This window comes from Dendrobium catenatum, unplaced genomic scaffold (genome assembly GCF_001605985.2).
Source record: "Dendrobium catenatum unplaced genomic scaffold, ASM160598v2 fragScaff_scaffold_981, whole genome shotgun sequence".
Classification (NCBI taxonomy): domain Eukaryota; kingdom Viridiplantae; phylum Streptophyta; class Magnoliopsida; order Asparagales; family Orchidaceae; genus Dendrobium; species Dendrobium catenatum.
This window is the reverse complement of record NW_021319443.1, coordinates 603,135-630,283: the sequence shown is the minus strand read 5'-3', so window position 1 is coordinate 630,283 and position 27,149 is coordinate 603,135. Positions and strand designations below refer to the sequence as shown.

General features: G+C 34.4%; 3 protein-coding genes across 3 annotated transcripts; all 3 read right to left on the bottom strand.

Moving 5' to 3' along the window:
- Positions 1–11,420: 11,420 nt before the first annotated feature.
- Positions 11,421–13,481, bottom strand: LOC110100615. Its single transcript, XM_020828203.1, has 3 exons — positions 12,975–13,481; positions 12,321–12,458; positions 11,421–12,206 (listed from the first exon to the last, which is right to left on the bottom strand). Exons 1-3 carry the CDS (start codon positions 13,479–13,481, stop codon positions 11,421–11,423), a joined length of 1,431 nt encoding a protein of 476 aa, XP_020683862.1.
- A 482-nt stretch (positions 13,482–13,963) lies between these two features.
- On the bottom strand, positions 13,964–14,881 carry LOC110100616. The gene has a single exon (XM_020828204.1). The coding sequence runs from the start codon at positions 14,879–14,881 to the stop codon at positions 13,964–13,966; it is 918 nt and encodes a 305-aa protein (XP_020683863.1).
- Positions 14,882–15,111: 230 nt separating this feature from the next.
- LOC110100617 lies at positions 15,112–16,317 on the bottom strand. The gene has a single exon (XM_020828205.1). It carries the CDS (start codon positions 16,315–16,317, stop codon positions 15,112–15,114), a length of 1,206 nt encoding a protein of 401 aa, XP_020683864.1.
- Between the last annotated feature and the right edge of the window lie 10,832 nt (positions 16,318–27,149).

The window sequence follows — 27,149 nt, the reverse complement described above, 5'->3', positions numbered from 1 at the left end:
AACCTCAAGTTATACTAGGCTCGTATGACTCGGTCATACGATCGCCTTATTTGACCTCGTAATTTTTTGGTTGGTGACATGATTCTTATTTTATGTAGGCCTATTATTTTGCACCATTGGAAAAGTGGTAAGTTTGAGCCTATTTTGTAAGGCCCTTTCATTGTGGAGCAAGTCTACAAAGGTGGTTCTTACCTACTTATTGATGCAAATGGTGTTTACCCCATACCTGTCATCAACGGGTAATACTTGAAAAAGTACTATGCATGAGTTTTGCATGTCACAGGAGGAGCCTTCTACCTCCTAAAAATATCCCTCTTTATATGTACCTCCTAAGAGGATCCCTCTTACTTTTTGATAATCTATGGGGAAACTATAATTTGTCCTCTACTACAAGATGTTCATTACAAAGAGTATAAGGTTATCCTTAAAGGTGATAAGCTAATACATCATAGTGATATTAGAGCTTATATTTGTACTACCCAGTATTGCAAATCTGGTTTCATGGATTATGATTTTGATGATAGCAAACACACTTGTTTCTCTATGACTATATTGCCTACTGATATTTCAGGTCCACAAGATCAGACTATAATTTTGAACCAGCTCAAGATTGGATAGACTAGGTCTAAGTAAGCTTGTACCTTTTTCCTTTCTTGAGTCTATTATAATTGGTGTGGCTCATGATGCTAAGTAAGTTTGCACACACATACCTTGGAAGGACTTCTAACTGTTCCTAATAGTTGACTATTTTTGGTCACATCATCCGGGATTATATTTATATCGGCCTGGATGAACGGTTCAAAAATAGAAACCCTGATTTGGGCATCATCCTCATTAAGGCATCTGTCATTAAGCCGATCGGCCTGGTCGATCCTTGTATCGGCCAGAACAATAGGCTCAATTAAGAAAGAATCAGCCGCCATGATCAATTTAGGTATTCTTTATTTTAGAACATTGACTAGGATGATCTAAACATCAGCCTAGACGGTTCCGCACAATTATGTCTAAATTAATCGGGTAATTATGGAAAGGAATTAAGGCTGATTTATCATCACATTAGTCGGGCCGATCTCAAGATCGGCCAGGATGATGTCCTGGATAATTGACATCGCCCAGCCTCTATTTAAGGCGATGATAAGGACAATTGTGCTCAGATTTGAATTAACCGTCCTGGACGATGTAACCATTTTTCTTCTGATCATCCCAAATCATCCCAGTTTGTTGAGCTTATTTTGTACTGATCGGCCAGGATGATATTCTTATCACCCTGGACGATAAAGTCGACAAATTCTATTAATGAGCTTATTTTGAGATCTTCTATTTAAGCTTTGACAAGACACTTGGTAAGTGTCTTTGGCATCCATAGTAGCTTCATTTTTTGGGGGGGAAACTTTAAGAGAGAGCTTGAAGGGGATAGAGGAAATGATGGAGTTTGAGAGAGGGAGAAGATCCTTGGAGGGGGTTTTAAGGGATTGTGGAGGGGGATTCCATACGGTTGCTCCAGCGAGCTTGCACCTTAATACCGTCGAATTCAAGGCTTATATTGAGGGAAGTTCACGAAAGAAGAAGATCTCTTTGGTGTCAAAGGGCATGGCTACTCTGCCGCACTGGGGAAGGTGGAACTGATTTTGTAAGGGCTTCTCTGCCTAGTTGTAGGGGCTAAAGGAGAGACACTTAGTTTAGTGCAATACTCAAAGGGTACCTCCGAGAATGGATGTAGGTCAAGGTTTGACCAAACTACTATAAATCTGGTGTGTTCTTTCCTTTATTATTTCCTTATTTAAATTTCTGCATTGTGTTTTTGTTGTGGTAAATTTTGTTTTTGTTGAGTTTTGTTTTAAAGATATTTTAAAATATCAGTTCACCTCTCTCTTGGTTAGCCTTGGGCTAGTTCATAAAGGGCCTAATATCCCTAACAAACTTTCAAGTGGTATCATAGTGGGATTCATAAAATAAGTTTTTGAAAGCTTTTGAATTTTCGATCCATGGCTAATTTTGGAAATCGTAAAACTGCAGAAGGGTATTCAATCACCCGACCACCTTTATTTCAAAATATTACTTTTAAATTTTAGAAAATTTGCATGTCTAGTTTCTTGCAATCAATTGATTTTTGAATGTGGCAATTGATTTTAACTAGTTATTCGGTACCGTCTCGTAGTTTAAATTGAATTAAAACTGATATTCCTTTTAATCAATAGAGTAGAGAAGAGAAAATAAATGCTCAATTGAATGCATAATCTTTAAATTATTTTTTTTTGCGCTTTAAATTCTAAAGATTGTAAGTTAATTTCAATGTGCACTACTGGTAAAAAAAATTGGGATAAATTACACACCATATACGAAGGCACTAGTGAAATCAAGCAATCTAAGTTGAATATTTTAATGCATGATTATGAATTATTTTATATGAAACCTTATGAGACAATCTTAGACATGTATAGTAGGTTTATTCAAATTATTACATTATTACATACTTTAGGAAAGGAGTTTTCAAACTTTGAAAAAGTCAATAAAATTCTTCGTTGTCTACTTAATAAGTTTGATGCCAAAGTTGTTGCTATTTGTGAATCAAAAAATTTGAATGAGTATTCCATCTATAATTTAATTAGCACACTCATTGCCTAAGAGTAAATTTTGGGTCAAAGACTTTTGGATACATATGAAATGATAGTACTAAATGCTGAAGACATGGAGAAAAGTAGCTTGGCTGGTAAGGAAAGAGATGACTTATCAAGAAAATTGAAAAGCTCACTAAAACATAAGCATCAACAAAAGTGAAATAAAGATAAAAATGATAAGAATGTTAAGATTTCTTCTGATGTTATTTGCTTTGGATGTAGGAAATCTGGACATATTAAAAATTAGTGCCCTAATTTGAGAACTCATCCTGGAAGAGAAAAGGATAAAGCTAAGCAAATTATAGAAAGGGCAAGTAATGTAAAGCAAAAAATCTCCAAGACAGACCTAGCTTCTGAATTATCATACCAGGAGTAAGATGTTGTTTAAATTTATTTGTGTATTTATTTATGTTGTGTTTTTGTTCTTTGTTTTTATTTATTTTCCTTCGGTTTTGTTTTTCTTTGTTTTTATTCTTGCATTGAAATTTTAAATTAGCTTTTATACTTAGTTTTGTGAAGTTCTCTCTAATCAACACATATATTCACTTTTCAAAAAAAAATGAAAAACCTACATCTTGTTTTTCTTGAATTCTTATATAAGTTGTGGTTGACTTCTCTAAAAACAGTCAAATGAAGAAAACTCATGATTTTGTCTCTCTATCCCTTTTCTTAAAAAGGATATTTTACTTTTGACTCAAAATTTTCATCATATTATAAATTGGATCTTGAAACTGATCTTTTTTCATCTCCCTACATTTTATTTATCACATAGAAATCTTTTGCAAGTTGTTGAATCTACCTCATAATTTTCTTAATCAAGTAATTTGTTTTGTCATTAGAATGAGTTTACTTTTGTTAAAATTTCAGAAAGGTGGCAAATTTAATTAAAATAAAAATAGTGGCCAATGATGTCAAATCAAAAGATGCACAATTACGCCAAATTGAGAAAGATACACAAAGTGTATCAAAAAATAAAAGATGTGCAAAGTGCACCAAAAATTGACAAGAGGCATAAATTGATCCCATAAAGAGTATGCTTACTTTTTCTGTATTACTTAAAGCTTAAGAAAACCCTTGATACTTTTTATGCTTGATCTTAAAAATAATGATTCTTAATTCATCAATTTTTTCATTAATCTTCTATTAGATATATTTTATGAAAGGAGTTTTGAAGAATTAGTGTTTTGTTTATCTAATTTATTCCGTGATTTAGATATTTGATTAAAAAGTTTTTGAGCCTTTAAAAGAACTTGAGCTTGGATTAACAATTTCTGAATTTCTAACCTTTCTGGATTATGCGTTGTCAATACATTCCTTACTAAGATTTTGAATAAAGTCAAGAGGTAACTTTCTCATTTTAAGAATTTTTTTTACTAGATCAGGGATCATTTTGTTTTTTATTAATTTATTTGTGCCTCTCCTTTTTTTGATAATGTCAAAGGGGGAGATCATACTATTGTATTTGTAACGTACTGTTGTATTTATCTCTATTTTTTATTTTAAAAAAATTAATTTTTTTTATTTCCCCTATTTTTAAAAGTTTTATTTTAGTAAGGGGAGATTAGGAGAAAATGTTTTTATTTTTCCAAATTCAACCAGTAATGTTTGCCATCATAAAAAAGGGGGAGAATGTTGAGAATCTAGATTCATGGATTATGATTTTGATGATAGCAAATACTCTTGTTTCTCTACGACTTTATTGCCTACTAACATTTTAGGTTCACAAGATCAGACTGCAATTTAGAACCAGCTCAAGATTGTGTAGATTAGGTCTGAGTCAGCTTATACCTTTTTCCTTTCTTGAGTCTATTATAATTAGTGTGGCTCTTAATACTAAGTAACTTTGCACACACCCACCTTGGAAGGACTTCTGACTGTTCATAAGAGTTGACTATTTTTGGTTACATCATCCGGGATAATATTTATATCAACTTGGTTGATTGGTTCAAAAATAGAAACCCTAATTAGGGCATCATCCTCATTAAGGCAGCCTTCATTAAGCCGATTAGCCTGGATGATCCTTGTATCAGCTAGGATGATAGGCTCAATTAAGAAAGAATCAACCGCCATGATCAATTTAGGTATTCATTATTTTAGGACATCGGCCAGGACGATCTAAAAATCGGCCTGGATGGTGCAACACAATTATGCCAAAATTAATCTGGCAATTATGGAAAGGAATTAAGGCTGATTGATACGATCACATCGATCGGACCGATCTCAGAATTGGACAGGAAGATGTCCTGGATGATTGACATCGGTCAGCCTCTATTCAGGATGATGATCAGGATGATTATGCTCAGAATTGAATTAATCGGCTAGGACAATATTGTACCAGCCTGGACAATGCAACCATTTTTCTTCTAATCATCCCAAATCATCCCAGCTGATTGAGCTTATTTTGTACTGATCGGCCAAGATGATATTCCTATCAGCCTAGACGATAAAGTCATTAAATTGCAATATTGAGATCATTTTGAGATCTTTTATTTAAGCTTTGAAAAGATACTTAGTAAGTGTCTTTGACAGCCATTATAGCTTCGTTCTTTTGGGGGAAAACTTCAAGAGAGAGCTTGAAAGGGAGAGAGGAAAGGGTGGAGTTTGAGAGAGGGAGAAGAACCTTGGATGGGGTTTCAAGGGAGTGTGGAAGGGGATTCCACATGGTTGCTCTTGCGAGCTTACACCTTAGTACTTCCGGATTCAAGGCTTGTCTTAAGGGAAGTTCATGGAAGAGAAAGATCTCTTGGTGTCAAAGGACCCGGCTACTCCGTCACACTGGGGAAGGTGGAAGTGATTTTGTAAGGGCTTCACCACCTAGCTGTGGGGGATAAAGGAGAGTCACTTAGTTTAGTGCAATACTCGGAGGGTGCCTTCGAGGAGTGGATGTAGGTCAAGGTTTGACCGAACCACTATAAATCTGGTGTGTTCTTTCCTTTATTATTTTCGCATTGTGTTTTCATTGTGGTGAATTTTGGCTTTTATTGAGTTTTGTTTTAAAGATATTTTAAAATAATAATTCACCTCTCTCGTAATTAGCCTTGGGCCAATTCATAAGGGGCCTAACATCCCTAACGAACTTTCACCCAATTTTGCTTGTCACCCCTAAATGTGGTACGGGATATCAAAACCAATAATTCGAACGCCTTTTTAAGATGAGATATTGGGTCCATACCAACCCACGTTAGTTGGGAGTGGTAATGTTGATCCACTATCTATATACAAATTATATACCTACATCAATTTCATTATGATTATGCTCCCCAGTTTCATTCGTGTGATGGATGTGGCCCGAGTTATCAAAGCCAATATTTTAATTCTTTATAAAATTATATTTAATGTCTCTGTCCCCAATTTTATACATATGGCAAATAAGGCATGGGTTATCAAAGCCAATCCTACTTCCCGCTCTTTGTGTTCCGGTCATTGATTGTGAACATATAATAAAATAATATACAATAAAAAGAGAGAAAGCTCTCAGTTGAGCAAAGCTGATTGCCCTTGTCACAGGAAGAACCGACTTTACTCTCTAAAAGCTCAATTTTCCCCTTTTCTTCTCCTCTATTATTTTTTATGTGATATATATATATATATATATAATTTCTAAGTGCAGTAAAATTGGTTGCCCTTATCACAGATGGAACCTGTCTTTACTCTTTAAGAGCTCAAATTCTCCTTTTTTCTAGTTATTTTTGTGATAAAGTTTCCTAAGGAATTCCTCTGGCATTTGGATACTCATGGCCATGATGGTTTTTCTTTTATCACGTGGTATCTAAAAGTGTGTTTGGGAAGTATTAGACAACTTTTTCCTTAAAATTCATATAATTACCTTTCCCTTTTTCCCTCACCTCCCTATACAGATCTGTGTCAGGTTGGGGTTGAGATGACTTTCATCTTCTACTCTGTTTCTTTGAGATGGTCAAGCAGGTAGATTGGTCTTGGTTGAGAGAGCACAATAGAGTCCCTAAAAGGCATTCCTTACCACCATCAGTTGTGATCAAGCAAGCATCAAACCCTAAATATTTACTCACTAGTTTAAAAGGTCAAGTGGGTATTGAGCCCTTCCACATCTGCTGCGCCGAACTAGTTAAGAAGGTGTTGAAGCTTCCTTGGTTTAGAGAGCCCGATAGAGTTCCTGGGAGGCATTCCTCATCACCTCTTTTTTTTCCTGTATCTTGTTGTGATCAGACAGGCATTAGACCCTGACTCTTTACTCACTAGTTCAAAAGGATCAATTGAGTATTTAGCCCTTCTTCATTTACTGTGCCATCTGGTTAAGCAGGTGTTGAAGCTTCCTTGGTTGAGAGAACCTGATATAGTTCCTATGAGGCATTCCTCACTACCTCATTTTTTCTGATGTCCTGTTATGATCAGACACGCATCAGACCCTGACTGTTTACTTACTGGTTTGAAAGGATCAGGTGGGTTTTGACCCCTTCTTCATCTGTTATGCTAAACTGGTTAAGCAGGTGTTAAAGCTTCCTTGGTTGAGAGAGCCCTAAAGAGTCCCTGAGAGGCATTCCTTACAACCCCGTTTTTTTTCTAATGTCCTGTTGTGATCAAATAGGCATCAAACCTTGACTCTTTACTCATTGTTATAAAAGGATTAAGTGGGTATTGATCCCTTCCATCTATTGCGCCAAACTAGTTAAGTAGGTGTTGAATCTTCCTTGATTGAGAGAGCCCGACAAAGTCCTTGAGAGATACTCCTCACCATCCCTTTTTTTTTTTTATGTCTTGTTATGATCAGGCGGGCATCAGACCCTGGTGGGCTTCAGACCCTCACTCTTTACTCACTATTTTGAAAGGATCAAGTGGTTAATGAGCCCTTCCTTATCTATTATGTCAAACTGGTTTGGTAGGTGTTGAAACTTCCTTAGTTGAGAGAGCCCGATAGAGTCCCTAGGAGGCATTCCTCACCACCCCTTTTTTACCTTCTACTCTACTGTTTCGGTAAGATCATGCAGATAGTTGGTTTACTTATTTACTTTACCCTTTAGTCCTTTCCTAGGCTCTGCCCTTGCTGTAGGGTAAGGCCAAGAGAAGATCCCACTACTTGATCATCATTCAATGATCTCTTGATTTACTACTTTTCTTTTGGTTCTCTCCTAAGATCTGCCCTTACTGTAAGGTAAGGCTAGGAGAAGATACCGCTACTTGATCATCATTCAGTGATCTTTTTCTTTACTAATTTTCTCTTGGTTCTCTCCTAGGCTCTACCATTGCTGTAGGGTAAGGCGAGGAGAAAATCCTACAACTTTTTCACCTTTTAGAGATTCTTTACTACTTTACTTTTCCCCTCGACTTTGGCCTTGCCATAGGGTAAGGGTAAGGGAGAATTACTTTATTGCTTTACTCCTTATTCTCTCCTAGGCTCTGCCCTTGCAATAGGGTAAGGCTAGGAAAGGAACTCACTACTTCTTCACCTTTCGGTGATCTGTACTATTCCTCTTTGCTCTCTCCTAGGCTCTGCCCTCGCTATAAGGTGAGGCCATGTGAGGCCCCCTACTTTTTCACCTTTTTTGGTATCCTTTTACTTGTGTTCTTTACTATACTTCTATTTTTACATTCGATCAACGCCAATATGAGCGATTTACTAGTTTATTCACCGATCTTATTGGGGGTCTATTTGTTGACCTTGTTTTTCTCCAAATCCCGAGTCCAAGGTGTTGACCTTATCAAACTGACCAAGTAAGGCCCCAAGACCCCTCCCATTTAATTCAATGGGTCAAACAAAATTTATTGAGCTTAGACCCATGCCCTGGGTCAACCTGGTTGACCAGGTCAACCCAAGTTGACCTAAATTGACCAAATCTCCTCTTATTCAAATTTAAATCAATTTTATGCATTCCTTAGCCAAATTCTCACCTCTCTTAGACTTAGTGGGTTAGACCCAACACACTGAGCCCAAGCCAAAGCCCAGGGCCAACCTGGTTGACTAGGTTAACCTAGTTTGACCCAATTAGCCTAGATGGGTCCAAACCAAATTCCAATCAATTCCATGGATTCTTTAACTCAAATCTAGAGCCCCCTTGGAACTAATTGACTATGTTGGCTAATTCAACCATTGACTGGTCAACCTAAGTCTCCCTTGGTAAAATTTGACATATTTAGGTCAAATTAATGTCATTTAGAGCAATTAAACCCTTCCTAATGGGTTTTAATTCAGACCCACGACCAAAATAGCCTTGTCTCCCTCCTAATTGACCAAGGATTTGATCACGACCGTTGGTTATCACCCTAAGGCTATATAAATAGGAGAAATTATGGCTTCTTATGGACCTCTTGCTTTTTTCTCTCTTACTAGACAAACTGAGATATCTCATTTGTGAGCTCCCCTAGCTTCCTTCTATATTTCCCAATAGAAAACAACCGTTCAAAACTCGCTGGCAGTGATCCTCTGGCAAACCCAAGGCTCAAAGCACTCCAAGATAATTTCCTATCGATCCATCGCATTTTCAAATGCAATTTCTTTTACAACTAGGAGCGTGGATAGTTTATAAGTGCAACAAGCAATTAAAAGGGTGAAACCGTCCATTAACTAAGGTGAAATTGCAAACCCTAGTCTAGGACACATAGGGTTAAATATACAGTACGTTTCAAAATGAGATTTTAATTCCCCATGAATGCTCTTCATATGTGCTAGCTACGTTTAAAATTTCAATTAATTTCAATATGTATTTTGCAAAAATGAAATGAAATATCATATTAGGGCTTAGATTCGATATCTCGTCCGATGGGGGTTGATCTCAACCATTGATCTAGTGATCAACGATTTTGATCTGGTAGCTCCATAGTCTAGAGAAACTATGATGTTTGATCTTGCAGATCTGTGTGTCATCCGGCTCCATTACGATCGTCCATTCAAAAGAGTGGGGATCAGACGTTTACAAACCACGCTGACTTGGTTAAGTTAAACTGCGGTCCGTAGCAATGATTGCGGCAATCAAGTGCAATCATTATTGGTGGTGCAATCATTGTGCCAGGCAATATTTTCCTGAGGACTACGGGACCAATCCCGAGCTGCCAAGTGTCGTCCCAGCATTTTTTCTATTTATTTTTGTTTTAAATTGCTTTTAAACACATTTTAACTTCAATAAATCATTAAAAATTCATTTGTTATCCATAAAATATGAATAATATATCGAATTGATTGTATTTTAATCCTCTTTAATCTAAAATTAATTTGAATTAAAAATATTTTAAATATTTCAAAATATTATTAAAATAGTTATTTCAATTATTAATATAATAATAATAATAATGATAAATATTATTATTATTATTATTATCATTATTATTTATATTACTTATATTGTTTATAATATTATTATTATGTTTATTTTCTTTAAATCATTTTAAAATTCATTTTGTTATTACTATTATTTTTAAATTATTATTTTATAATTGTTTAAAAAACGCCATTTAATTATTATTTAAATAATTAATATCTTAAATATTTATTTTCAAATTATTTTTGAAACCTTGTTTGGGTGACCAGTGGATCTCCCGCTTATTTATGTATTTGTTTAAGTTGAATTACATTTAATTACATTATTTTCTAAAATTCCTATATTTATGTGTATTTTAAGTATTTTGAAATTACTTATAATTAAATCCCTAATTTTGGGAGATCCGCTACTTGAAATTTTAAACTTGGATTTTATACATGAATAGCATTCATTTGGGAGAGGATTAGTGGGTGGTTGGGTCTAAATCATTTACTAATTGCTTTAATAAGCATGTTTTACTTTTTTTGTTGTCATCTTTTACAAATGTAGGATGCACAAGCACTTAGCTTAGGCCCTCCTAGATCTTAGGTTTGTTGTGTTTACTCTCTTTTTTTTAAGCATTCCCGCCTAGATGTTACCTCAAGTGTTAGTCTAAAACTCAATTTAAAACCCATTTAATGAAGTGACACCCTATGAAATATAATTAAGAACCTGTCTATTGAACTTAAAAAAATTATAAGAGCTAGGATAGATCACTGATTGATATGGAACTTTCAAAATGTAAACTTAATGACATCTTAAACCTTCCAGAAATTTCTAGGAATTTTTAGGAGCCTTTAGATTCCTTAATTTAACTCATTAATTAAGCCCCAATAATTTCAAAAAATTATAATAAATACATTTTAACTCATAAAATTACCTATAATTCATCAAACTCTTCAGAATTCAACCCTTAATATTATATAATTAGGTCCTTTTAATTGAACTTTAATCTAAACCTTAATTTAACCCCGGTTAAAAATTATCTTTTTGCCCTTATTAAATAATTAAAAATTATTAAAAATTCAAAATTTTCCCAAACACTTGGGAACACTTCTTTAGGTCATTCCTGGTCTTTATTTTTTTTTTTTTTGAAGGAATGCATCATTTGCATTAAAATAACATCAAAAGAAATACATACAAGTATTCAAAATATCACATTCCTTCTTGATTAAAGTCATCAAGACGGAAGGGATACTATCAAAGGAAAAACTATTTTCCAATGCCAAAGTAGCACAACAATTAGCTACTTTATCACAAGATCTATAGGCATGATGGAAAACTACTTTATTAAAATCATTTAGAAACAATGCCTCCTTTGTAGACCAACTATTTATTTAAAGGCCATTTATTCTTCTTCAAAGAATCTTGAATGAAATGGATAATGTTGACATTATGACTCTCAATGATCACCCCCTTGCATTCCATCATCCAGCTTTTAAGAAAATCCTTCACCGTAAGGATTGCTTCCATTTCCAGTTGTGCCACATCCCAATGAATCTTCTTCTTGCCAAATGTAGTAATCAGACGTCCTTTATGATCTCGAAAGACCCCACCAATACCCCCAAGATTTAGAGCTAAGTAAAGAAGCATCTAAGTTGATCTTAATCCACTCTTTTGGTGGAGGGCACCAAGTATTTGAAGACTCCCTAAGGAGGTTAGTACCCCAGCTAGAAAGATAAGGACTAGACTTGGAAACAGCTACGAACAATGCATTGGAAGCAACCAAAGACCCAGACAATGCATCTTTACCATGCTTCACATAGTTTATGTTCTTCCAAGAAAGATAAATCACCGAGCAATACAGCTTTGCAATTCCAGAATTAGACGTTGAAAGCCTTTTAAGTTCATGTAGACATTCCTCCAAAGAGTTAAAAACAGGGATCATAATACCCCATTCGGGTACCTTCATGATGACCTCCACCATATACTTACAATGAACCATAATATGTTCATAAGATTCAACCACTTGGCATCCTCTCTCACAACTATCCATCAATGAGATTCTATGATTCTTAAGAAAAAGATTAGTTGGAATTGCAGCTTTACCTAGCCTCCACCAAAAAATTTCAACCTTCTTGCTGAGTTTGGGCTTTTGCAGCCATTTGAAGTACTCTACATCATCAAAATTGTATCTGTTAATCAGCATTTGTTCATAAACTAGTGCAGAAATTGTTTTCCCTGAACACCATTTCAACAACTCTATATTATCCTCCTCCACATCCTCGATTTGGATTTGAAAAATCAACAAAATAAGCTCTGAATGAAAGGCCCTCTGAAGCAATTCAGAATTCCAACCACCATTAAAAGTCAATAGCTGCTGAACAAACATCCCCTCCAGCACATTACAGTCCACATGAGTTGGCTATCGATTGATGCTTTTATCCAACAACCAAGCATCATTCAAAACACTAATTTTATTTCCCTTACCCACCTTCCATCTAATAGCATTCTTCAAATTTTTTCCCCCATCCAGCATTATCTTCCAAGCACTAGACGTGACTTTCTTCTGATCATCCTTCATAATCTCATCTCCATATTTTGCCTTCAGAGTTTGGTGTAACAAAGAATCCTGTTTTTGAATGAAGCTCCAAGAAAATCTAGATCTCAAAGAGCCAATTCTCAATAAAGGAGATTGCAAACCCAGCCCACCCATACTTCTCGGCTTGCAAATTTCACTCCAAGCAACATAATGCATACCTTTAGACCTATCACTCTTATGCCATAAAAAACTTCTACACATTTTTTCTAGCTCATGCAAAACTCTTTTAGGAACCAAAGAGTGAGTGATTAAGAAATTTGGCATAGAAAGTAAAGAAGTTTCAATGAGAGTGAGCTTACCTCCGATTGATAAGGACTTCTTACACCAAGAATTGAGTTTGTCCATAACCATAATAAAAAGTTCTTGAAAATCTGCCACTTTGCTTCTTCCAAGTGAGATCTTGACACCTAAATACTTCATCTCCTTGACCTCCTTAAAACCAATGATTCTGGTAATCTTCTTCTTCAAAGGGTAGCTCACCACCTTGCCAAATAAAATCTGTGATTTGTTGATATTGACTCTTTGTCATGTCCACTTGCAAAACACCTTCACAATTTTCTTCAATTCTTTGGCTAAAGTAATAGAAACATGAGACAAAATCAACACATCATCTGCATAAAGGAGATGTGTGATCCTTGGACCTCTAGGTGAAATCCGAATACCAAGATCCTTTCCCATTTGCTCCAAAGAATTGGATAAGAGTTGAGAGCACATAATGAATATATACGGATAAAGTGGACATCCTTGACGGAAGCCACTTTTAGCACAAATCCAATTGGAATTTCTTCCATTGATAATGATAGAAAACCTCACATCTACAACACATTCCATAATGAGGTTAGAAAACAAAGTAGGAAAACCATTCCACTTAAGAACCTGATGAAGTGTTGACCAGCCCATGCTATCATATGCTTGTTCCATATCCAATTTAAGAGCCATCAATCCCTTCTTATTCTTGGATACCTTGAACTTATGGAGAATCTCCTGAGCCAACAGACAATGCTCAGAAATGGATCTACCGGGAATAAATGCTGCTTGCTCTTCATACACCATCTTGTCAATGACTTTCTTCAATCTGTTGACTAACATGCTAGCCACAATTTTATAGTTGGTCTGACATAGGCTAATAGGCCTATAGTTTGATGGAAGCAAAGGATATTTTACTTTAGAGATCAAAGTAATTAAAGTATCCTTCCAAAATATATTTAGAATACAAGTTTTGAAAAAACAGTTGATTGCATTCCATAAGACTTCCCAAACTATGCTTCAATAGCTTTTATAAAAAGTGAAGTAACTCCATCAATACCTGGTGCCTTGTTATTCCCTTGCTAAATAACTGAGATCTGAAGTTCCTGAATTGAGAATTCCTCATTAAGCATAACCAAATCAGCATTATTAATTTTCTGGATTTCTTCAATGATTGGCCATCCCGTCAACTCGCATTCTCTATGCTCCCATTTCTTCTCAAAAAAATTTGTAAAAACCTTCTCTATTTGATTCTCCTCCACATGTAGCGTATTGAACTCATCTTTAATTTAGTTAATACGATTGCCATTGTGTCTTGCTGATGCAAAATTCTGGAAAAATCTTGAATTAGTATCTCCTTCCTCATGCCATCTCACTTTAGCCCTTTGATTCCACCAAGTAGACAACCGTATCAATGTAACATTAAATTCATGCACTTTGTTCCTTAGCAAAACAAGATCATCAGCAGTCCAGTTAACATCACAAGCTTCTCTATTTTGAAGATCAAGAATTTCCCTCTTCAAAGTTTCCTTCAAAACATTCAAGTCCTTGCATTTATTTTTATTCCAAAAAAACAAAGCCTTCATGATACGTTTGAGTTTCCTTTGAAGTATACTATGCTCATCACCATAGTCATTCTTCATCCAAGAGTTATAAACAATACACTTTGCAGTAGGGTATGATCTCCAAGTGTCCTCAAACTTAAATATTTTAGCTTTACAATGCATTTTATCCTTCATACTTAGAACAATAGGACTGTGATCCGATGCTACTCTAGCAAGATGCTTGATAGTAGCCATTAGAAGAATTTGAATAGCAGATGAATTCAAAATACATCTATCCAACCCTTCCCAAATCCGAGAGGTCTCCTCTTTGTTATTACACCAAGTAAATCTTGGTCCCATACTTCCAACGTCATGGAAATCAGAATTCACCATAAAACTTTTCATCTCCCTAGGTCCTTTTGAGAACAAGAACCTTTTGCCTCCTCTCTTCTCCTCCTTGTTAACAATACAATTAAAATCCCTTCCAATTATAGAGGGAATTGCATCCTCCATACAATCCTGAAGTTGCTTCCATAAGCTTTCCCTTTCCTTACAAATTCTGCTCCCATAAACCGTGGCAATTCTCCAAATTCCCAAGTTAGGAACCGAAAGACTACCAACAATTACTTGTGATGATGTCTCACCTATATCGAAAGAAACCATATTCCTATTCCATAAAACTAGGATGCCTCCTGAAGTACCCTCAGCAGGGTAGTGAAAGTACTCCCACTCCTACCCAATCAAATAATCAACATCTTTTCTGTCAATGCTAGCCAACTTGGTCTCCATAAGCCCAATAAAATAGATATTATGATCTCTAACAATTTCCTTCAAATATAAGGAGGCTTCTTTTTTCCTTGCCCCCCTACAATTCCAAAAAAGAATTGAAGACATTAAAAAGGTGTAATTGATCTCCCCCCACTCTTGGGGTTCAACCTATCATACCTCTTTTTCTTCTTATGATCCACTTCCACAGGTCCTAGTGATTTCAATTCCTTAGCCAACTTCACCTTGACAGCAGTACTTAAGACACCCAAACCACTGTTATTGATATCAGCATCAATACATTCTTGGTCTATTTCTGTAGTTTTTATATCTTTTGCCTGCTCTACCGAACAATTTTCTTCAGTATTTTCACTAAGTATAGCAAACCTGTTGGTTACAGCAGTCTCCGAGTTCTCCTTTCCAACATGTTTTTCATGTTCATCCCTACTTTTTGGAGCCAGGACATTGTTTCCATCAACATTATCCTTCTTATTCAAATTTTTTCTATCAAACTGTACATTATTCTTCTGATTGCTTTCTTCCCTGGCAGAATTGCCAAGTCTATCAGCATTCAAACCCTTCCTAGCAAAGTTTCCTCTGTTGTTTCTCCTGTCTTTGAAGTGAACATGGATCCATGGACCATATTCGGAACTAATCACTGAGGATTTATTCTCCTGCATTTTCTTCTCACCATTTTCCTTACCTACCTCCTTCTCCTTCAAAGATTGATTTTGTATTCCAATAGACACATTTTCTGAGCATATCACTCTGTTGTGGCAAACTCTACCACACTGATAACAGAGAAGATCAATTTTCTCATATTCAACCCATTGAAAGAACCTCCCTGCTGAGCCATCCACCCACACACCATTCAGAAGCTTTTTCTCTAGATCAATCCTTACACACACTCGAGCAAACTCCCATTTACTCCATCGGAATGTGTTTCCATCAATGTACATTGGCGTTCCCAAGCAAGATGCAATTCTTGCAATGTTGTCCTCATCCCAGCAATACAATGGTAGACAAGGAAATCTAACCCATACTAGTGTCGAAACTCCTTTAAACGTGTTAGGATTGAATGCAGCCGACCACCTATCCATTTCAACAATGAATCTGTTTACGTACCAGGGTCCTCCATTGAAAACTTCTTCAACCACTTCACTCGTATGGAATGAGCTCAGGATCCAATCCATACCAATCGACGTTAGGTGGAATCCCCCAAACCTGCTCCATTGCTTTCTCAATTCGGTGCTACAAACCAAAAAAAACACATTGTTACCCAGCACTTTAATCACCACAGAATTCTTCAAAATCTGTGAATTCCTTGCCTCCATATCAGCAATTCCATCTTCTAAAAATTCAACATGGTCCTTATTGAACGATAGCTTGATTGGCTTTGGTTTCGACCAGGCTTCACCTACCTCATTACTCTTGTTCTTTCACAATTCCATGTCCACTGGTCCTTCCTCCATAACTACATCCTCCTTCAAAAATCCCACCGATGACAAATCATCACCAATATTACGCCCCTTAAGCGTATCAAGAACCCCTGAAAAATTGTTCACACAAAGAATCAAATCATCCGATGCCGATGATTCATGAATTGCTACTCCTGGATTCACTTTTCCTCCAAGAATTTCCTTCCCATCCATATTCTCAATCAACACGCTCTTTCCCTTACCTTTAACTGGGGCTATTTGGCAACGATTTACCTCACCTTCTCTGATCACAGTTCAATTAGAACCTCTACCACTTGGACGTACAGGTCCCATAGGTCGCAGAGCGTTCATGAAGATGAACGCCGGCGATCATCCACTGCCGCCACCACCGATTGCGGGAAACCCGCAAAAAGACCAAATTCAAAAATAAGAAGATTGATTTCTCTCTCTAGAATTCGTGAGTTTCTCTCTCTAGAATTCGGGAGTTTTATTCGAAAGAGGATAAGTGCCTTTTGAATATTGGAGGCTTTGTCCAGGTCATTTCTGGTCTTTGGGGCTGCTTCTAATCTATTTGGAGCTGATTTGGATCAACACCATGAAATCACCCTAATTAAGCAATTTTTTATAATTAATTAATTGTCCAAACTTCTAAAATTCATAACTTGGCATAAAAAACTCCAAATCTAACAAACTCAAAGCCTAACAACTCCTTTTAAGGACTAATATTTAATTAAAGGTTAGAACTCCCAAACCTAGCTTATCTCTTATAGTAACCTTTTAGACCCCCTTAACCTAGTGCATAGGAGGACCCTAGACATTCCAAAATTTGGTTAATATAATTTAAACTTCAACGATCACTATCCTAAGTATTAAAAATGGATTAACAAACTAAACTTACTAAAATGGACTCGAATCCATTAATATTTAAAATTTAGGCAACTTAACTAACTACCCTATATATGACCTATCCAAAGCCACACAAGCCTACTACACACACATAGATGTGCTAGGGCACCACTTCTAGCTTTAGGATTAGGGTTGATATTTTACTTTTTGCTACTTCTGTGATGTGATATGATTATATGTGGCACGAGTATTGATTAATTTCTTTGATGTGTTGTGATGATGTTTCTTTCATTTTTGTGCCTTCTATATTATGCTTGTGATGCGTGCATTAGATTGCCCATGGATTAAGGTCATTTTTGTACTAATTCAATCTTATGCAGGTGACCAAGCTCATGTAGTGCTAAAATAAAGGGGTTAGTAATAATTAAAGCTTTAAATACTAATGTTGTTTTCTGCGAATGCTCTAGAAACTGCTTAGCCCTCTTAAAATTAAAAGAGCATGGCCAAGTATGTTTTCCTTTCTATAAATATTAATTATTTGTGTTGTAATTATGAACTGGTTTTAATTTTTATTAGGATAATCATGCAGGAGTTTGAGTCTAGATTTTCTTTTTCAAAATTTAATATAACTTGTTATTCATCGAGTTATGAAAATCTTTAAAACTCTGGAATTTCAAATACTTGATACCCAAAGAGAATAAGAAAGGCCCCTTTTTGAGAAATTTCTTAGTCATTTGGGTACCCTTCTGGAGGATGAACTAGAAGGAGCCCGTAAGAGAAGATTTGAAGGAAGATGATCTATAGAAGTATAATCCACTCAAAGATGGAGACTTGAGGATGAAATGCCTGGCTTTTAAGACTTGCGTCATTCATTAGGCTTAGAATCCAAGATATTGTCGGTGGAGCCTGGCCACCATTACTTTTCTGCATACCCTAGGTTGTACTTAAATGGCACTTATTGTGGACTTTCTTACTTTATTTTTTGTGGATTTATATTGATGCATTTATTTTTTGTGCATAGTAGAAATTGTTTGCTTTTCTTAGGTTTCTTTCTTGTATATGTGTGGCCTATTTTCGCTAGGCTCTTTAAGATAAAAATATTTTCTACTCGTAATTAATATTCAAAATTTTAATAATTAAATAATATAGAAACTTAACGACCTAGAAAATAGCCTGAGCCATCCAGAGTCGCATGTATACTATTTCTTTCTTCTCACTCCTTTTAATAAGACACCTTCTTGCCTGCGGGTAGAGTCTAGATAATTTGGCATATGAGGATGAAGTGATGGAACTAGGGAGGCCCAATGTTTTCTAAAAATTATTTTTATATAAGCCTATTTTTTAAATCTTATGCATACATGATTTAAATATTTCAACCAACGTGCATTGCATTAGAAATTCATTAAATTAAACTTTAATTATATTAGCTCTAGGGGCATTTACCCTACATAAGTCTAGGGTCAATTAGAAAACTCTCTAAATGTCGGCATTACTTCCAAGAACTCAAATTACCTACTTACTTTCATAAAGACTGGACATAATGGATTTTAAGCGCCTAGATGGTTAGCTGGCATCCAAGTGCATTAGCTATGACACATGTATTACTTTTGGGTAGAATACTAAACCCACCTTAGGTTTAAATTCAAGGCTACTACATTTGGGTCTCATAGTATGCCTAAATAGTGGGTAAGTTCCTTTTCTTTAAGAACTATAAATCATACTTAACCATGTCACATGGATAACGCCACCTCTGTCCTTTCTCTATGAATGCTTTAAGTCTTTGAGTTTCTCTCTTCTCAATTCCTTAGTCCCTCCGAATGCTGAGATGAACCATGCATGTTTACTAAGCCACTTGAGCCTTTTCTTTCCTTTTGAGTAAGAACTTCCTAGTCTCCCTTTTGTGTGTCAATCCCCCTTTCTTAGGAAGAATAATATTGGATCCTTACTTGAGAGTTTTCTCAAGCCACAGGCTTGAAAAATAATGACCACGGTGGCTTACACCCGTGGAAAATAGAATTTCACAATAAATAAACCCCACTCAAGCTGATGTATCGGGTGGGGGAAATCTATTTTTATGATCAAGTCATATATATTACTACCCATCGGGGTACGTTGGCGAGAGCCGCTATCCTCAATGGTTAGTCGTATGTGTGTTCTAATCTTCCCTTCCATTGAGCACTTGCGAGGAGCGTGAAGGCCTGTGATTGTTTTTATCCCTTGGGATGTTGCGGTCGTATACCTCTACACTTCATAGCTACGATGGTGTCCTTTTGGAGGTCCATAATAACCAATTCACCCCCCCCCCCTCCCCTCTTGGTTAGCCTTCGGACAATTGCATAGATTTAACTATCTATACAAACATTTTAGATATTTATTAATCAAATTTGAATGCTTGACAAGAAGTGTCTAAGAGATTATTATGTAAGATAAAGTAAGGGGCAACATATAATTTTCATAAACACTTACATTAAAATTTGAACTACACTTCATTAATAATCATGCTCTATTTAATGACCTCACTAAAAGGTTAATCAAATGGGATGAGGCCAAAATCAAATTCGAATGAAATTTTTAAAATATGAAATTAGATTTAACTCATACTAGCAAAATCTAATTAATATTAAAATATAAATCAAAATAAACTTTGTAAAATTCACAATAAATAGAGAGCAACATGACTAGCCACATTACCAAGTTTCAAAATATTTGGATAAGTATTACGGGAATAATCAATGAAATAAAAAAGCACTATTATTAAAAATGTTCCCTGGATGCTCATCAAAATAAGCTGAAACTATTTTTAAATAAAAGAGCTTAAAATTATGAACAATTTGAGTGGTTGCACAAAACTTTTGGCCAAATATTGGATTTGCTATGAATTTTGGAAAATTTTGTGTTTAAAATCAATTTTATTTAAATTAAAACTGGCAGAAGTGGTGGTGGGCCACATAGCACCCTCTAATTTGTTGATCTAAATTATGTGGGGATTGGATTTCATTTGTAATGATTGAAGGTAGTGCAATCATTATAAATGACTGAAAGGCAGCACGGTGGCTCACTTATCTGAGTCAGTGTCGCACAACCATTTTATCTTCTATTGTAATGAATCAATAACTAAGATCAAGATGGAAGGAGGTCTGAGCAATAAAATGACTGTACAAATTGGATTAACAACAAAATGATAAGATCTTGGCCATTGATTGTAAGATCAAAGTGTTGGAAATAATATTGAGAATGTGATTTTTTTATGATAGCAAAATATAATCGTTCTGATGATTTTATTATTTCTCCTAGCATGAATTGGATTTTTTTATTAACATTTTAGAAAATTCATTTACTACTCCAGATTATTGAAGACTTTAAGACAAGGGTAGAATATGATGTCATGTAATAGAGTATGTATATTTCTATTTTTTTATTCTTTAGTCCGAGTAAGAGTGATTGTAATTGGGTAATTATATGCACACACACAAAGGGGGAGTGTTGTAAAAATTTTTAAGTCTGGTCATACTGTACAATATTTAATAATACTATATGATTTGATAGTTTTTCCTCCAGAATTCAGTTAATCAAATTAAGGCTTAAAAATTTTGAACTATTCATATTATACGATGTTAGGTCATACAAATGACCAATAGAGTAAAAAAAATTTTATCTCATACCATACAAACTAGTTCATTTTGAACTATTTATAATGTATGATGTCAGGTCATATAGATGACTCACAGAGTACAAAATTCCTTTTGTCTCAGATTATCCCATATAAACTAGTTCATTTTGAAATGTTCATACTATACGCTGTCAGGTCATACATGCAATTAATACAGTACAAAATACATTTCATACCATATCATATAATATGAATACATTTATTTTGAATTATTCATACAATGCTATGTCAGATCAATCAGACAACCAATAGTGTATGAAATTAGGATCTTACATAGTCATACCATATGAATACATTCATTTTTGAACTATTTGTACAGTACAATCTAAATTCATATAGATGACTGATAGCATAGAAAAATAAGTTCATCCCTGTTCATACCAAGCAAATCCCTAATTGAATTGATTGTTCCATAAGATATACTATCGTACAATATAAAAAAAAATTAAAAATTAAAATAAATAAATAAATAAATCTACTATCGTACTATATTAAGTTATGTCAGTTTTCATTTTTTATAATGATTTGTCATGAAATCTTTTTATAAGGAGTCCTAAAAACTGTCATCTTATCTTATGTTGCAAATTTCTTTTAAGGACCATAGAGAGTGTGTTTGGGAGAAAATTTTGAGAGAAAAGAATGAGAGATCTAGTGAAAGTAAATTATAAGGGATTCATAAGGTTGCATAAAGTGAGAATCTCTTTGTCTTCTTCAATTTTCTGTCGATCTTCTTTGGAGGCTCTCAAGAGAAGATTCTTAACTTTGGATTAAGGTACTCTGCCTTCACCATGAGGGTGAAAAAGGACCTAAAGGTACTCTGCCTTTACCAAAAGGATGAAAAAGTATATAAAGGTACTCTGCCTTCACCAGGAGGGTGAAAAAGGATGTAACAATACTCTGCCTTTACCTAGATTGTGAAAAAGGACATAACAATAAGATGCCATCACTTTGAGAGTGTAAAAGGAATCGATCTTTTGCTGCAGTGGGTTGGAAGAAGAGAGTTTGTAAGGGATTCTTTGTCGTATTGTAGGGGCTAAAGGAGAGTCATTATTATTTAGTGCAATACCTGGAGAAGGAGTCTCCACAAAGTAGATGTTGGTCAAGTTTAATTGAACTGCTATAAAATGGCTTCTTCTTTTGTGATTTATTTTTCTTACAATTTAATTTTCAACATTTTAATTTCTATGGCTGAAAAATCATGTGATACCTATTTCATTAAAAACATCTACATAGTTTAGGCTCGGTGATTTAATTTTTTTTAAAAAGTTTTTAAATATCCAAGAAGTTTTTAAGATAACCTATTCACCCCCCCCCCAGGTTAGCCTTGGGTCAGTTCTAAGAGGTCTGACGACTAACACAAACTTTTAAGTGGTATTAGAGCCATTTTCAAAAGTTAAAGTTTGGACTACTTTTTAAAAAAATGATCATGGCTAATTTTGAAAATTGGAATACTCCTGAAGGATATTGAATCACTAGACCACCTTTATTTAATAACATTCACTTTAATTTTTAGAAGACTCGCATGTCTACTTTTCTGTAATCACTTAACTATTACATGCGGATCTCAGTACAGGAAGGTTACACCAAACCTAATAGACTTGTTTATGGTATTATGATTAAAATACCATTCACTGATTGGGCATTAAAAGAATAGGAATTAGCACAGTTAAATGCCAAATGTTCAAAAAAAAAAAATTTGTGCTTTGAAATATGAGGATTATATGCTTGTTTCTACTTCAAAAATTGAAAAAGAAATCTAGAATAGACCTTATATAACTTATGAAGGGTCAAATAAGGTAAAATAATTAAAGTTGAATAGTTTATTATATGACTATGAATTATTTCTCATGAAATCAAATGAATCAATTTTCGATGTGTATATAATTTTTACTCAAATTGGTACCTCATCGCATACTTTGGGTAGAGAACTTATAAATTCAAAGAAAGTCAATAAAATATTATGTTATTTACCTAGTGCTTATGATGCAAAGCTAACTGCCATAATGGAGTCTAAATATTAAAATGTATATTTTATTGAAAAAATTCTTCGATCACTAATTGCTTACAGGCAAGGAGTGAATCAAAGACAAATTGATACATGTGACAAGCAAAAAGAAAATAATATAGCTTTGAAAGTTGATTATTAAGAGAGTGATTAATCAATGCTTGAGGATGAAGAAGATATTGCACTTATGACTAGACAATTAAAAGTTTCCTTAAGATAAAGCAATGAAGACATCAACATTGGAATAAAGCTAAGTTCAATAAAAATACTAAAGTTTCTATTGAGATCATTTATTATGAATACATGAAGCCTAGACATATAAAGGTTGATTGCTCAAATCTCAAAGTTAATCCTAATAAGCATAAAGCTGGGGTGAGAATGAATATTATGAAGGGTAAGAGAAGAATGGAAAGAGCTTTCTAGACTGACTAATGTCAAATAAACCTGATCATTCAGATCAAAAAGAGGTAAGTTACCTATCTTATGATGAACTATTCTGAGAAAATTCATAATATATAAAAGAAACTCAAAAAATTGCATGTTAACCTTAATATCGAGTATCTGAATCTATAAAAAGAAGATACAAATCTGAGGAATGATCATGCAAATATAGATAGCAATCACATGGATTTACTAGATGAATTTGATAATTTGAATAAGGAGTATGATTTATTAAAAACATCTAATAATGGACTTGAAATTGATTTTAAGGTGTTTATGGATGAATCAATATAAGGAGAATATGAATTGAAGGTTGAAAATTCAATTTTGAAAAATACAAATTCATCTTCAAGAAAAATTAAAAGCATTTGAAGAAAATAAGATATCACCCATAATTGAACAATTTTATAATCCTAATCAAAAGCTTAAAAATTCAAAACCTAGGAAAAGATATTATAACTCATATAGACTAATAAATGTTTTTCCTGGTGTTAAATATTATTCATGTGGCATGTTGGGTCACTTCTCCCACGCTTGCACTATTCATCATAGAACACATTTAGTGTGGAGACCTAAGATGAATCAATCAAACATGCATCTGGGTTATCGTTATCAAGAGTAGAAACTAAATTTATTTGGGTTATAAAGTCTAATGTTTGATAATTTTGTTAACTAAGGAATTGGTAAGAGGCATACCCAAATTAGAGTTCAGTAAGGATTTTTTTTGGGTTAAAACCCACTGACTGGCCAATGTGTTAATATTAAAAAAGGAATATAAAGTCCTTAAAGGGACCTCCAGCTCACTACTACTCAAAAGAGCTACAAGTAACTCAAAAAGAAAATTAAGAGCTGGACATCCCTACTAAGCACAATAACAAAGCATCCTAATAACATTCTAGAATAATAAAGAAAGGAAAAAATAGATCACATTCAGCACCGCCTTTCCAATTATAATCAGGTTCTGTACAAAACGAGAGCGAGTCACAAAAAAACTTAAAATAGGCATGTAAGGACACTAAACAAATAATTTAAAAATAAGGAGAATATAATAAAGAAATTAACAAAGTTAAGCCTATAGATCAAACTCTAGACTAAGAGAAAGTTCTGTATATACATAAAATGGAAAATGATAATGATATTAAAATAGCATTTGTAATCCCCATTGATATAGGCAAATATCAACTTTAAATGATTGATAACGAGCAGAAAAACCCCAGAAAAAAAAACTCATGCTACGATATATGTTGCTCCACCCCAAACAACTACCAGACCAATTCCACATAACACCAAGAATCAAGCCACAATGGATATAGTTCCAGTCAAGCAAAATTCCAAAATGATTAGCATCAGCAAAAGGATTCAAATTAGCCATAGAAGTATTAGCACCATCCTAACATAACCCCAAATACCACTCATATATAATCCCAGGTCATGTAAAACTATAGCAGCATAGGAAAAAAACATATGAATAATCTTAGAGATTAGTGCAATCATGATAAATGAAACCCAAAACACCACCAGCACAAAAGGCCATAGCCCAATAATTCTTATTATAAAACAAATCCACAAAGTGGACTAAAGGGCAGCAAACACCTATAGACTTGCCAGCATACCAGGAAGCCCCATGGGAGAGAGATAAGAAAGAGCTAAAGCTAAACTCCCCATGAGACTCAACCCAAGAATAAGAGAGCAGCAATAAGGGGTTAATTCAGCAAAATAAAAATTCCAATCATTCCTAACACTCAACCGACCACGGTAGTTGAATAGCACCAGAGAAATAGATACAAGATAATAGAACAGACATAATATATCAACCTAGAAATAACAGTAAAACAAGACTAGGCCAACCCTAACCCATAAATATTCATTCTCCCCAACAAAACCAAAAAGGAAATAGGCAACAGCCCAACGGATGCCATCAGAGTCCCAACTGATAAAAGTAATGGCTAAAGACACACAATAACAAAATAATTGAAATAAAAACTTAAAGACCACCATAAAAATAAAAATAGCAGCTGAACAACATAATAAAATAAACTAAGAGCAACAATGCCCACAAACCACTAATTAAACCAAATATAGGGGAGACCAGATGGTCTAATCTAGCCAAGCCTTTGATATCTTTAGGAAGATATTGCTCATAGTATTCAGTGCAACCAGGAAAATTACAACCCCTTTTAGCTAAAGAATCGGCAACCACGTTTCCCTCCCTCATAATATGAGAGATTGAATAAGCAATGAATGAAAGCCAATACAAAATATCCCTTATCATATATAAATTAGTAGGATTGGGAGAAGTGTTACCTCAAGATAATGAATCGAGAGAAAAGCATCAACTTTAATCCAGATATTAGTAATGCCAAGGGAAATGCATAATTAGTTGCAAAAAAGAAGACTCTTGATTTCATCTTGAATTACATTATTAGCAGTGGAGGGACCCGAAAAGCCTCAATAACAAAACTATTAACACTTTAGCTTCCCACTTAATATTACAAAGTCTTTTCCAGTTAAATGAGTCCCCTTATTTATAAAAAAAACAAATTAATGGGTGATTTCCAACACAACACTTAGAAACCATGAACTTAGCCCATAATTTTTTTTTGTTCTAAAAGCAAACCTCAATTTGTTATTATATGTCTTGATCATATCAATAAAGGTTCTGAAATCGGATCTACCCTCATCCATAGCCCCTGAATAATTACTCCAAGAGCTTAATCCATAGACCGAATGCAATCCTTGAAACACCAAATAAATTTATTAAATAAAATCTCCATTATACTACAAACATTAAAGGTCAAACATAAAGTATGCAGAAAATATATATGAATAGAACACAAAATATGTTTAATGACAATAAGCCTACCTCCATAAGAGAGGAAATTGAAAGCTCAAGAAGAAAGCTTCTTAGTTATAGTAGTAAAAATATCATCAAATAAATTAGAACCTTTCTTACCCTTATAAAGAGGTATACCCAAATAATTTAAAGGAAGAAGCATCTTTTTCAAGCCAAATTTTCTTTCAATACTATTAATACATCTAGAGGAAATAAACTTAGTAGGAATAAAGCAGCTCTTGTAAGAGTTAAAAATTAAACCATTAGCATGCTAAAAAGAGTTAAGAATTTGAAAAGAATATATAACATTTTAATATATCCATTAGAGAAAATAATAAAACCATCCACAAAGCTCAAATGAGTAATGGGAAAACTACCACCTATTCTAAATTGCATATTAGGGTGGATCATAAAAAGATTATTAATACCACGAGACAAGAATTCCATAGTAATGATAAATAAAACAGGACATAAAGGATCCCCTTGTCTAAGACCATGAGAAGATTTGAAAAAAAAAACCAAGGACTTACTATTAATAATAGCGGAGAAATAACAACACTCTATATTATTTTTAATGAGATTAATGTATTGAAAATTAAAACCAAAGAGCTTTAAAATGGTATAAGGAAATTCCTAATTGAGATTATCATAGGCTTTGGTAATGTCAACTTTGACTATTATATTACCACCAACAACCTTAGCATGCAAATCATGAACTAATTTTTGAGTGAGTAACACATTATCAAATATAGATCTACCTTTAAAAAAATTGGTTTATTCCAATGAAATGATAGTAGGAAGAATTAAATCAAGCCTCCCGATAATAATTTTAGAAGTAAGTTTGTTAAAAAAAGGTATATAAACTAATGGGACGATAGTCATTCCAAAAATTAATAGTATTTGTTTTGGGGAACAAAGCTATAGAAGTAGAA